This window comes from Gopherus evgoodei, chromosome 2 (assembly GCF_007399415.2).
Source record: "Gopherus evgoodei ecotype Sinaloan lineage chromosome 2, rGopEvg1_v1.p, whole genome shotgun sequence".
NCBI lineage: Eukaryota > Metazoa > Chordata > Testudines > Testudinidae > Gopherus > Gopherus evgoodei.
Window position 1 is genome coordinate 68,362,569 of NC_044323.1, and position 14,821 is coordinate 68,377,389.

At 42.5% G+C, this 14,821-nt stretch overlaps 1 protein-coding gene across 1 annotated transcript in view; it reads left to right on the top strand.

Moving 5' to 3' along the window:
- Positions 1 to 14,821, top strand: part of KCNH8 (potassium voltage-gated channel subfamily H member 8) — a 360,755-nt gene that overhangs the window by 189,344 nt on the left and 156,590 nt on the right. The window contains exon 5 of the mRNA XM_030550923.1: positions 4,379 to 4,619. Within this exon, the coding sequence (XP_030406783.1) occupies positions 4,379 to 4,619 (241 nt within the window). The remainder of the gene's footprint in view (positions 1 to 4,378; positions 4,620 to 14,821) is intronic.

Here is a 14,821-nt window from a genome sequence, read left to right on the forward strand (position 1 = left end):
TGACTTGTCAAAACTGATTTTTTTTCCCCTCAAGCTACAGTAACTTTATTATTCGTAGCAATATTACAATGATAGCTCTAAGGCACTGCTGATCACATTAGACTTGCTTCATTGTTCCTTGTCTTTCCTATTGCTTTATCAGTTCCTGGAAGAAAAAAAAAATTCTGGAAATTAAAAAGTGAACTAAGATTTGTGAAAAGATGAAGATAAGAATGATAGCTCTTATAATGAAGAACTTAAAGCAGAGGAACAAACTTGGTTCTTGTCAAGCTCAAGATTCTTCCTGCTTAGGGAAAATAATTTCAACAGCTGTATTGCAATGTAATTAAACTCACCCAGGCCTATGACAAGGACAAACAAGAAACCACCAATAGCCAAAAACACAAAAGAAGAAAGATTTTTAGAGCAGCATACTGCTGTACATACATGTAAAAGATAGTCCCTGCCATTAAGAGTTTATAATCTAGATAAACAAATCAGACAAATGATGGGAAGGGAAATGTAGGGATTGATCCAAGGATCATACAGCGGATCAGTGGGAAGAGAAACCAAGTGTCTTGACCTGTGGGCTAGTGCACTATCTTAAGGATCATACTGCCTCTCAAGCACAATTATGAACGTTTACTAGACTTCCCTGGAAATTCCCCTGGGTTGGGGCTAGTGCAAAATAATGCAAAAAGAATTGCAGAGGTCAAATATTCCAGGCCAGCGGAATCAACTGTGCCAGGGGGGTGTACACACACACACACACACACACACACACACACACACACACACACACACACACACACACACACACACACACACACACACACACACACACACACACACACACACACACACACACACACACACAGAGTCTCTCTTTCTTTTTAACAAAAGAAACATAAGCACGGAACTTATGTATCCTGCAGATCTTTTTCCCCAAACAGAATATATTATTCTGCTGGGGAGTCACTGCAAATGCACCTTTCACCCACCATGGGCTGCTGTGGTGCCAGAAGAAACGGCAGCTGGCTCACTGCTGGAGCCGCCAACTGTGGAAAGGGAGGAGGAACTTTGGTCTTGCTGCTGCCACTCCTCCCCCCACTTCTACAAAGATTCCAGCACCCTTGCTGTGATCCTTCCTCTGATGCATCAAGAATGACTGCTGTTGGAGATACGACACTGGGCATGGGGGGGTGAGGGCATGCTCAAGAAGGTAATTTCCTCCTAGGTCAGAGTGGCAGTGACCTTGTCTTTTTGGTTGGTTGGTTTGTTTGCCGCCTTCTGCAATGGTGGGTGCAGTTCTTATGGGTATATCTCAGTCGATTTCCTGACACTACAAGGGCCTTTGGGCATCAGTGCACTTCAGTCCCTCCTCTTTTCTGCCTGTGACACATAATAGTTTAGTCTCCTGAAGGCAGTAATACCTTTGTCTAATTCAGATTGGTAGGTGTGGCATGTGGGTGGCTGGGCGGTGTTGGTAGCCTGTGATATATGGAGGTCAGACTGGATGATCTGGAGGTCCCTTCTGGACTTAAATTATATTTGGTGAGTGGGGAGAAAAAAACAACCCCACAGGTTAAGTAGCTGCAAAAATGGATTACTATTGCAGAGTACGAAGGTAACCTAGCAAGATTTATGAAATAATTTGAGTAATTGTAGCAAAGAGAGAGAGCTAATGCAGAAGAGGAGTGGGAGAAATGTCATGGAGAAATGGTGAATTCTAAGTTAGCATCAGTAAACATAAAACAAAAGGAGCTGGAAGAGAAGATGCTTCTCAAAGGAGAACTAGAACTAATATGAAGAGGAACATTTTAAACTGATTTAAAATTAACTGACAACAGTCTGGACTTAGTGGAACATAGGAAAACTGAATAAAGCTGTTGAAAACCAGAACAAAGCAAAAGCTCAGCAACCGTGGAAATTCAGCCCTTGATCTTGAAGAATGAAGAAGCTGAGGATGGAAAAGACAGGAATATGAGTATTCTGAGAGAAACTTGCAGTGATAAAGGTTGTGTCAGACTAAACTAGTTTGATTATGCCTGCAGTTGAACGATTGTTATCCACCTGTTATGTTCATATCAAATAGCTTCAGAATCAGAAGCAACCTTGGCTTGCTGAATGCACGCCGATTTCTACACTGTATTTTGTGAAGCTTTTCATTATCTGTACTGCAGGCCTGGTGATAACAGCACTAGCCAGGATCAGAATGACACTTGCCGAGTGTCATTCTGATCCTGGCTAGTGCTGTTATCACCAGGCCTGCAGTACAGATAATGAAAAGCTTCTGTTAGTGAATAATATTATGAAAGTACAGTATTATGCAGTACAGACAATGAAAAGCTTCTGTTAGTGAATAATATTATGAAAAGGTTCATGAACTAGATGCTGCTGTTCAGCAGGAGTAGACTTTTTTTTTTTAAGTGAAAGATGAAGAGACCGAAAATGAAGGAATTGGGAAGTGTATTTGAATCTGAACTTCGTATTTGCAGGGACCCCTGCAAATGTTAAGGATTCAAACAAGTTGTTCCTCTGGGGAACAAGACTACCCAGTGCACTATATGTATTCTCTAATGTTTATTGGGTCATGTTAAATATATGTGTGAGGCAAGATCTGGTCCTAAAGTAATTATAAATAGTGTTAACATTCATTAGCAGGCATCAAAAGGTAAATTGAAACAAACTAACTTTCTCTTACAAGAAGGCAGTATAATTAATTCATAACAATTTGAGTAAATTTTGCTTCTTTTTCTCTTTATGAATGACCTGCAAACAGATTTTCCCAAAATTTGTTTTTGAAAATTGTTTACTAGATAAATTCTTCAAATAATTCTCTCTGTAGTTTGCTCACAGGTGGTTCATTGTGAAAATTGCTATATTAAACAGAAGTAGTTTTGATTAGTGTGACGTTATTGATATAATCTGGGACCATATAGAACATAGTTGCAACCAAGGTCCTGTAGTGGCACCAAATCTTATGTAAAGGGTGTCATATAAGGTGTCTAAGACCAGGTTTTGGGTTGCTGGTTATAATTATGGTGTCTATATGTATGTATCATTTTGTAGTTGAAGTTATGAGTATTGGCTCTATACTATCTGTATTTCAAAGTTATGCTGTGCTTCTGGGAGACATCCCAGACAAGTTGATGTTAGCTCTGCCTAGCTTGCTTGATGGCCCATTAAGGACCATCAGCTATACAACTGACCCATTGAGAGAAGGCAAATACGCCCTGTAACTTAGCAAAGTATGCAGGAACTTGCCCACGTGACTCCAGACTCCATTTTGCTGTAATTTTCCACAGTAAGAACAAAGAAGTGTTCTTACACCTGGAAAAGCCTATAAAAGGCTGATGCCTCATCTCCATCTTGTCTTCAATCCTGCTTTTACCCCTGGAGGCACTTGGCTACAAACTGAAGCTCTGAACTAAGGACTGAATGACCCATCCCAGCTGTGGATGTACTCCAGAGACTTGATTTGACCCTGCAGTTTTACTCCATCTCTTCTACAAGCCTGAACTAAGAACTTGGCCATTACTGTATGTAATTGATTCCATTTAACCAATTCTAGCTCTCATCTCTACGTTTTTTCCTTTATGAGTAAACCTTTAGATTTTAGATTCTAAAGGATTGGCAACAGCGTGATTTGTGGGTAAGATCTGATGTGTATATCGACTTGGGTCTGGGGCTTGATTCTTTGGAATCGAGAGAACCTTTTTCTTTTATTGGGGTGTTGGTTTTCATAACCATTCATCCCCTGGATGAGTGGGACTGGTGGTGATACTGGGAGACTGGAGTGTCTAAGAAAATTGCTTGTGTGACTTGTGGTTAGCCAGTGGGGTGAAACCAAAGTTCTTTTTGTCTGGCTGGTTTGGTTTGCCTTAGAGGTGGAAAAACCCCAGCCTAGGGCTGTAACTGCCCTGTTTAAGCAATTGGTCCTGAATTGGCACTCTCAGTTGGGTCCCACCAGAACCGCATCTTCACAATTGGATGTGTAGATCATGTGATATATTTCTGTTCCCCAACTGAATGGATGCAACTGTCAAGGTCAAATTTCAGTGATGTTTGCTATAGCTTATGAATGGAAAATCCACTTTCCTTTGATATTCTGCAATATTTGCTTAACTTTCACTGTCTGGGAAAATAATCTAGCAAATGATTTTGTTTTTTTAGCATATTCATAGAGGGGCCACAAAAGGGTTTACAAATACACTCAAAGTGAATCTGTTTGTAAATTTGAATGATTATTTACCAAAAAACTTTTTGCAGTATTTGCCCCACTGTAAGTGTCACAAATATTTCTTGGCTCTTTTGATAACATGAAAGTTCAAATTAATTGAAATATAATCTGAGGTCAAATATTTTTTCATAACTTCTCCCATTCTTTCTCTTTCAGAATGTTTTTGTAGATAAACCAGCATTTCCGGAATACAAAGTTTCAGATGCAAAAAAGTCCAAATTCGTACTGTTGCATTTTAGCACTTTTAAAGCTGGCTGGGACTGGCTTATTTTACTGGCAACATTTTATGTTGCTGTGACTGTACCTTACAATGTTTGCTTTATTGGCAATGATGAGCTATCTACAACTCGAAGCACAACTGTCAGTGACATTGCAGTGGAAATTCTTTTTATCATAGGTAAGATATATTTTTCTGCTTTCTGAATTTTGTTTTTCATTTTTTTATGAAATTTTAATGTAAAAAGATGGAGTAATGATCAGATAATTATATCACTTTTTAAAATATTCAATTTCTCAGCAGCATGTCCTAACAGATTTTTTTCTTACAGATACTTGGTAGTTTCTTTATTCTTTTTTATTTATCATGCCACTTACCAAAATGTAGTTTCTAGTTAGGCTTGTTATTATAGTTTCAGTGCTTAACAAAAGGGGTACAATATGATTTTTCATATTGGAAATGATTTCCCTGTTTTATTACAACACAGGCCATGTTAATACTGTTGGTTATGTTCTGTAATCCACCTGAATGTTGGTATTTGAAGAGTAAATTTTTCTTTTTTGCTTGTCCCCTTTTCAGATTCTTAAACTGATTTTTATGAACTGTCCAGTAATTATATCTCCAAAACATTGAGGTAAAAATATAATATATTGGGGAAATAACATTATTCATGATGGCTCTTTTGTGGTGCATGGAATTTCTTTTTAGAGAGTCATTCCTTTCCTTTATGAATACAGAAAAGCTGATCATACATGTTCATATAGGCCTTTGAGTATAACAGGAAGAGTCTTAGAACTTTTTATAGTTCCAGTACAGTTCTGTATCTATTGATTAAAAACTATCTAGCTACATTATGTAAAGAGTATAGTACAGTTCTAGTGCCAATACATAGCTGTAAGGCCTTTTTTAGAGAAACATGGAAAGTTGAATAGGATTTTATTTAACCCACAGAGACATGGGAATGCGATATGGTAGAAAAGAAAGGATGTGGAGGAAGGAATAAAATTATCAGCAGAGTAGAAGAATCTTAAAAGAAAATATTGAAAGTACAAAATGAAATGAGGAATACCATACATTTTCCTGTCTCCCTCCACTCCGCCCTCCCCACACACAAAAAAAGGTGATTTGGAATGAGAGTTAGCTCATGCATGAGAAATAAGAGCAAAACCCAAACTTCTTAGACACCAAATACTGGATGTAGGCTATTTTTAAAGAAGAAAATCGGGGGGAGGGGTTCTTAAGATCATCTTGAAATATGTTTCTTCCCCTTTACTGATAGAAGTATAACTACGTTCAATATAAGAATAGCTCGCAGGGACAATGCTTAGTGGAAAATTCTGAAATATTTGTCTCTTCACCTTTGGAAGTAGAGTTCAAATGCAGATTTAAGGGAAAATTCTTCTCCTTGATACTTGTGGTGGATCTCCACTGACTATTATTCTTTATTTCTTCCCTGTTAATTGCTGACATTATCCTCAACCATTGCAGAATATGCAATAGAGATCTACGTTCTGCAATACAAATCAGACAGGAGAATTTTTTTCCTTTGTAAAATGTGTGATTCGGATTACATTATAAAAAGTGCAAAAACAAATCAATTCCATTAGATCCATTTTAGGGAGAGACAGAGTGTAAAAATAATGTAGATTTAAGGTTAAAATAACTGGATAATCAGAGGTTCCCTTACCATACAGAATGCAGATAACTGGTTGATGTTATGATGCAGTAATTGGAATCTGAGTATGAGAAAACATACACTGTGTTTATCTGATTTATGTGTAGTATTATTCATATATAGCAAGACAGAAGATTTAAGGCTCAGTACTACCTTTTTTCCTTCAATTCCTGGGTAGAAATACACAACTTTGATATAAATAAAACATCAACAATGATGTATCCATGATGCATGTAGCAAATGTTCTTTTTATTTTTCCTGACTTCTCTGATCTTTGCCTGCTATTTTTTTGTGCCAGCTCTTGGCTTTGTGATATAGTGAGTAAAGAAAGTAAAATCATGAATAAACATACCTGGGTAACATTTCTGGTGCACTAAGAGGGATTTATCTGTCCAATTTCATTTAACAGCAATGTGAATCACAAGCATCACATTGAAAATGTACCCAATACCATTTTTTTCACACATTTTTCTTTGGTAATTGTTTTATTTATCTCCTTTGCTGCTCTCCTCCCTCTCCCTTCCTTCCTCCCTTCCACTCTCATTGTTTGTTTGTTTTTTAACATAGAGGCTGGATTTTCTAATTTTCTAATTTCCAGATCTATTGTTCTGGAGACAGGTTGTTCAGATCTTTTAGGGTTTCTGTTTATTCTGTGTAAGAACTGGTTCTTTAATATTTGTGTGGGAATGGAAAATAATAGGCTTAATGTTCACTTGTGTCCCAGTCTAGCAAAACCCTTAAGCAAGGACTAAACTTTTGGAACATGAGTAAGCACACTGAAATCAATGGGATCAATCCTGTACTGAAGGTAAAGCACAAGACTAAGGGCTTTGTTGGCCTTGACAAGGATACTTTTGATGGATAATTTGTGCAATCTTAGGGAGACATTAAAAAAGTGTTGAGAAAATTCCTCAAGATTAGCAAAGTGAGAGAACTGATTGTAATCAATTTGTTGTACATGAACTACTGCATCACTGTACTTGCAGATACTGAAGAATCTTGTATCTGTTTTAAATCTCTATTGGATATCTCAGAATTTTTGATAATTTGTATTCACGTGTAATTTTGATAAACTTTGCTTTATTTTTAGAATCATAGAATCATAGAATATCGGGGTTGGAAGGGACCTCAGGAGGTCATCTAGTCCAACCCCCTGCTCAAAGCAGGACCAATTCCCAACTAAATCATCCCAGCCAGGGCTTTGTCAAGCCTGACTTTAAAAACCTCTAAGGAAGGAGATTCCACCACCTCCTTAGGTAACTCATTCCAGGGCTTCACCACTCTCTGAGTGAAAAAGATTTTTCCTAATATCCAACCTAAACCTCCCCCACTGCAACTTGAGACCATTACTCCTTGTTCTATCATCAGGTACCACTGAGAACAGTCTAGATCCATCCTCTTTGGAACCCCCTTTCAGGTAGTTGAAAACAGCTATCAAATCCCCCCTCATTCTTCTCCTCTGCAGACTAAACAATCCCAGTTCCCTCAGCCTCTCCTCATAAGTCGTGTGCTCCAGCCCCCTAATCATTTTTGTTGCCTTCCGCTGGACTCTTCCCAATTTTTCCACATCCTTCTTGTAGTGTGGGACTCAAAACTGGACACTGTACTCCAGATAAAGCCTCACCAATGTCAAATAGAGGGGAATGATCACATCCCTTGATCTGCTGGCAGTGCCCCTACTTATACAGCCCAAAATGCCATTAGCCTTCTTGGCAACAAGGGCACACTGTTGACTCATATCCAGCTTCTCGTCCACTGAAACCCCTAGGTCCTTTCTGCAGAACTGCTTCCTGGCCATTCGGTCCCTAGTCTGTAACAGTGAATGGGATTCTTCCATCCTAAGTGCAGGACTCTGCACTGTCCTTGTTGAACCTCATCAGATTTCTTTTGGCCCAGTCCTCTAATTTGTCTAGGTCCCTCTGTATCCTATCCCTACCCTCCAGCGTATCTACCACTCCTCCAAGTTTAGTGTCATCTTCAAACTTGCTGAGAGTGCAGTCCACACCATCCTCCAGATCATTAATGAAGATATTGAACAAAAACACCCCCAGGATCGACCCTTGGGTCACTCCACTTGAAGCCAGCTGCCAGCTAGACTGGAGCCCTTGATCACTATCCATTGAGCCCGACGATTCAGCCAGCTTTCTATCCACTGTGACAGACTCAGGCCAGTGGGGTACAGGAGTCTGGTAGAGGGCAAATATACTGGTCACTGGCTGAGTAGTTTTCTGTTCCCTGAGTGACCAGAGCAGGGGCTGCACTAGAGTAATCAGGAACCTGCTAAAACCAATTAAGGCAGACAGGCTGATTAGAACACCTGCAGCCAATCAGGGCAGGCTAATCAGGGCACCTGGGTTTAAAAAGGAGCTCACTTCAGTTTGTGGTGGGCATGTGAGGAGCTGGGAGCAAGAGGCTCAAGGAGCTGAGAGTGAATGAGGGGGTGTGCTGCTGGAGGACTAAGGAGTACAAGCATTATCAGACACTAGGAGGAAGGTCCTGTGGTGAGGATAAAGAAGGTGTTTGGAGGAGGCCATGGGGAAGTAGCCCAGGGAGTTGTAGCTGTCATGCAGCTGTTACAGGAGGCACTATAGACAGCTACAATCCACAGGGCCCTGGGCTGGAACCCGGAGTAGAGGGTGGGCCTGGGTTCCCCCCAAACCTCCCAACTTCTGATCAGATACAGGAGGAGTTGACCCAGACTGTGGGTTACACCAGAGGGGAAGATCACTAAGGTGTGCAAATCTGCCAGTAAGCGCAGGACCCACCAGGATGGAGGAGGAACTTTGTCACACTACCTTATAGTCCAGTCATCCAGCCCATACTTCTTTAACTTGCTGGCAAGAATACTGTGGGAGACCATATCAAAAGCTTTGCTAAAATCAAGGAATATCACATCCACTGCTTTCCCCTCATCCACAGACCCAATTATCTCCTCATGGAAGGCAATTGGGTTAGTCAGGCATGACTTGCCCTTTGTGAATCCGTGCTGACTGTTCCTGATCACTTTCCTCTCTTCTAAGTGCTTCAGAATTGATTCCTTGAGGAATCTTAGTAAGATATGCTCTCATTTTTAGCAGTATCATTGATGAGGGTAAAGCTCTCACAACAAGAAGGAAAAATACCTCTTGCACTTTCTAGAAGCATGTGAAGTTTAATGAGCAAGAACAATAGAATACTGTGCCTGCTGCATACCAGTTACCAAGAAAATTAATAGGATGTGAACTGTTGCTTTCCCTTGAGAAAAGAAATGTCTGTAAAAGTGCTTTGGGTGAATCCTTTGCATTGAGTGGAAGACAACTGCCAGGCTCATCTGAGCTGCAATTCAGGAAGGCATTCCTAGCAAAGTACTTGAGCACATGCCTAAATGCCATTTAAGCACATTGTTAAAATTAAGGGCATGCTTAAGTGCTTTCCTGAATCAGTAGCCTGGTGAGTGGAGTGAAGTGTTCAGATTAAATGTCTCTCTTAGCCCACGTCCACACTACAGGTTAAAATCGATGTTATTAAAATCAATTTTATAAAGCAGGCTTTATAAAATCGATTTTGCGCGTCCACACTAGGGCTACTTACATCGATGTTGAGCATCCATGTTCCCTGGCGTCCATCTTTTCCCTGAGCGTTGCACTCTGGGTACCTATCCCACAGTTCCTGCACGGGTCCCTGGCCTTTGGAATTATGGGTTACTACCCCAGTGCATGATGGGGCCAAAATCCCCGTCGTGGGTGGTTCTGGGTACAGCCTCACCCCCTCCCTTCCTGTCAGCGGCACACAGTCACTTTGCGCGGTTTTTACTGGCTGCAGTGAGAAAACGCCATTTTGCAGCAAGCATGGATCCAGGTCTGCTCTTATCCTTGATCGCGAATGCTGTAAATAGTTCACGCATTCTCGTGCTATCCATGCTGAACCATGAGTCAGAAATGCAAGAGAGAATGCTTGACTGCGGGGACAACAGCGATGAGGACTTGGAGAATGAGTTTTCCGACACCCCGGGCCCCTGCACTTTGGAGCTCCTGACGGTTATGGGGGAGGTTCTACCCATTCTGCGCCGCTTTTGGGCGCGGGAAACAAGCACTGACTGGTGGGACCGCATAGTCCTGCAGGTGTGGGACGAATCGCAGTGGCTGTGGAACTTTCGCATGCGTAAGAGCACTTTCTTTGAACTTTGTGACTCGCTTTCTCCTGTCCTGAAACGGCATAATACCAGGATGAGACCAGCCCTCACAGTGGAAAAGCGAGTGGCAATAGCCATCTGGAAGCTTGCAATGCCAGACAGCTACCGGTCAGTCGGTAATCAATTTGGAGTGGGAAAATCTACTGTGGGGGCTGCTGTGCTGGAAGTATCCAAAGCAATCATTAAGCTGCTGCTTCGAAAGGTTGTGACTCTGGGAAACGTGCAGGCCATTGTGGATGGCTTTGCTGCAATGGGATTCCCTAACTGTGGGGGGGCCATAGATGGAACCCATATACCTATCTTGGCACCGGAGCACCAGGGCACCCAGTACATAAACCGCAAGGGATACTTTTCGATGGTGCTGCAAGCCCTGGTGGATCACAAGGGACGTTTCACCAAACATCCACGTGGGATGGCCAGGAAGAGTTCATGACGCTCGTGTCTTCAGAAGCACTACACTGTTTAAACAGCTGCAGCAAGGGACCTACTTCCCTGACCAGAGAATAACAGTTGGAGATGTTGAAATGCCTATAGTTATCCTTGGGGACCCAGCCTACCCCTTGATGCCCTGGCTAATGAAGCCATGCACAGGCAGCCTTGACAGTGCTCAGGAGTTGTTTAATTACAGGCTGAGCAAGTGCAGAATGGTGGTAGAATGTGCATTTGGCAGATTGAAGGGAAGATGGCGAAGGCTTCTTACTTGCTCAGATCTTAGCCAAACCAATATCCCCTTTGTCATTGCTGCTTGTTGTGTGCTCCACAATCTCTGTGAGAGTAAGGGGGAGACCTTTATAGCGGGGTGGGAGGCTGAGGCAAACCACCTGGCCGCTGATTATGCACAGCCAGACACCAGGGCAATTAGAAGATCACACCAGGATGCTGTGCGCATCAGAGAAGCCCTGAAAAGTAGCTTCCTCATGGGCCAGGGTACAGTTTGAATGCTGAGTTTCTTTTCCATTGATTACCACCCTCCCCATGTATTCACTCCTGCTGCTGCAAGCTGCCTTCCCTGCACCCTTCCACAACTGCTTGCTTATGGTAATTAAAATAGCTGTCTGTGTCTGTGGAAAACATTGAATTCTTTATTAAAAGACAGTCACTGTAAGCAGCGCACCCTCCCTCTTGCATTTAGAACCCTGCGAATAGAATTACAGTAATAGGGTTTTTTTGGGAGAAGAATAGTAAATGGCTAGGGTTAGGGAGGGATGTAGGAAGGAAAGACAAAGTCAGTTAAGGGAGCCCAGAAGTGGCTTCATGGACCAGGGAACGGTGTGATTGGTATGTTTATTTCCCTGTTATTACCTACCTCCCCATGTCTTGACTCCGGCTGCTGCAAACAAGCTTCCCTGCACCCTTCCTTAACTGCTTGCTTATTGAAAATAAAGTTACTGTTATTTGTTAAAGAAATTGAGTTCTTTATTAAAAATCAGACCCTTTCAGCAATCAATCATCATGCTTGCTGTTACAATCCTGTGCATGAAATTTCATAACTTGGGGTTCTCTGGGGAAGGGAGTGAGGGAGGTTTGGAGGAAGGGGGAGGGAGGTTGGTAAGAAGAAGGCGCATCAGAGAAGACATAACAAGATTTATCATGGACCATGGTACGGTGTGACTGCTTTGTTTATTTCCCCTGCATTACCCACCTCCCCATGTGTTAACTCCTGATGCTGCAAACTAGCTTCCCTGAAGCTTTCCAAAGCTGCATGCTTTATTTCTTTAACAACCCACTCTCACACTGCCTTTGAATAGCATGTCCTGAGAGTAAAGAAAGTAAAAGGTGCCAAGGGAGAGGTTTGGGAGGAGTACAGGAGGGAAGAAACATAACATTAAGGGCTTTTCAATGTAATGACAGCCTTCTGGTTGGACTGTCCACAGGGGTGTAGTTGGCTGGTGCAGATAGCCTTCCCCCACGCGTTCTTACACGCCTGGTTCTGGAAGGTGTGGGACAGGGTGAGTACTGAGGGAGGTTATACATGGGCTGCAGAGGCAACCTGAGACCCCGCAGCTCTTCCAGCATATCGCGGAGGATGTCAGTCTGATCACGAAGAAGATCCAGCGTTGCTGCCCGCCAGCGCTGATCTTCCTGCCACCTGAAATTTTTAGCATCCCTCCTGTATTCGCGTTGACTGGCAGCCTCCCTGTACTTTGCGACCAATTGTTTCCAGTCCTCCTGCTGAGCTCTCTCAGTACGGGTTACTGCCATAATTTCTGTGAACATCTCCTCACGCGTCCTCTTTTTTTCTTAGCCTTCTTATGTGACCTCCCTGTCGAACAGGAGAAGGGAGAGGGAGGCTGGAGAAATGTGCAGCTGTGGGAGGCGGGTGTGGGGTGGAAAGAGTGATAGAAGAATCATAAGAGACACATTTCACAGAACAATGGATACAGTCTTTCTCAGTGAACTGCGCTATTCACCGTACCTTGAACATGTAACTTTACCACAAGGTCGCCTTAGGATTCTTTTAATACTTATTGCTTGTGGCTGAGGACTGAGATTTCAGCTCAGACGCAGGTCAGGGGAGCACACAGACCGTGTCCGGAGACAATGGTAAGTTATTTGGTAGTGAACCGTGCAGTGGCTTGTAGTACCCTACACCCCCTGCTATTATCAGGTAGCATGAACGGTATTGGGGCAAAGTGCTTTAAGGAACAACACTGGTTTCTTTTCTTAAGCCATGGAAAAGGAAATACAAGTTCCCTCCCACAATCATCTGTGCTGCACTTTGGAGTTAGCTTTATTGCCATCTACCTAACCCCATCCCCCCTCTACCATGGCAATTAATAGCGATGATTCATGCTGGCCAAGTGCTAGGAGACACCGCCCCATAGGAATGAATAGCTTTCTAACAACCACCACATGGGTCATTGTTTTAGGAAAGGTTTTTCATTTACTGGGTCAGCACAGAAGAAAGGAATTAATGGTCATCTCTGTTCCCTTACTAAAAGTACATTACTTTCTAACAGGTGACCATGAACGATATCACTCTCCTGAGGATAACAGACAGAGAAAAAGAAATTATGCTTCTTGAATGCCAGCAGTCCCTAGGTCCATTTGCTGCTAGGATATGTCATGCAATGATTCCTGATTACGTGCTGCAGGCATGGCATGGTAAAGTTTCATTTCATGGCGGACGGAATAAGGCCGCCCTGCCCAGAAACCTTCTGCAGAGGCTTTTGGGGTACCTCCAGGAGTGCTTCATAGAGATGTCCCTGGAGGATTTTCGCTCCATCCCCAGACATGTTAACAGACTGTTTCAGTAACTCTAATTCCAGCTACTGCATGCAAGCACTCATGGCAAATCACTCACTAAAAAAGGCTTGCATTCATTCAGCCTACGCTTTTAATTAAAAAAAGTGCACTCACCAGAGGACGATTCCACAGCATCATTTTCTGTGTTACTGGCTTGAGAGGGCTGGCAGGGTACTTCTGTAAGGGTTAGGAAAAGATCCTGGCTGTTAGGGGGAATTGAATGCTCTGTGCTCTCTGCTGTTTCGTCCTCCTCTTGATCCTCATCGTGATCTTCGCCGTCCTCTAAATCTTCGGCAGTGGCAGAGATCACTACCCCCACCTCTGAATCCACAGACAAGGGGAGGGTTGTCGTTGCACAGTTCCCCAATATTGCGTTCAGCTCCTCGTAGAAGCGGCATGTTTTGGGGCCAGATCCTGACCTGCCCTTTGCTGCTTTGGTCTTCTGATACGCTTGTCTGAGCTCCTTCACTTTCACCCTGCACTGCAACGAGTCTCTACTGTGTCCTCTCTGTCTCATGGCATTAGAAATCTTTTCAAAGGTTTTCTCATTTCGTCTGCTGGACCTCAGTTCTGAAGGCACTGACTCTTCTCCCCATACAGCTATCAGATCCAGTAACTCCTGTGTGTTCCATGCTGGAGCTCTTTTCCTATTCTCAGGAGATTGCATTGTTATCTCTGCTGCTGAGAGCTCCACGCTGGGCAAACAGGAACTGAAATTTCAAAGTTCCCGGGGCTTTTCCTGTTTACCTGGCCAGCAGTAGAGTTCCTTTAGCTGTGCAGAGCGGCCACTGGTGCACTATGGGATACCTCCCGGAGGCCATTAACTTCTGTTTCCGTCCACACTAGCATAAAATCGATTTTGTGAAATCGATTTTATGGTTACTCCGCTCGTTTAGGTGGAGTACAGAAATCGATTTTAGGGACCCTTAAAATCGATTTACTGTACTCTGTAGTGTGGACGGTTACAGCTTTAAATCGATTTAAAGCTGTTTAAATCGATTTAAAGCTCTAGTCTGGACCTGCCCTCAAAGAGTGAATAGTAGGTCAAACTGTGGGTTTAACTGCTGTAATTTTTAAAATTCTCAAAAGCAAAGATTGGGGTTAAGAACATATTTTATTATTTCTAGAGGGGGACATAGTTATCTTTCACAATTCAACCTAATTTTAATTTGTTAAATTCTGACCATACTAAGGTGTTCTTTTGGTAATTTGTTTTCATGTATCTATTATTTCAAGCCTTTTTTCTGTTCTCCTTTCCAGTTTTGTGTATAGTTCTTATCTCGTGTTATA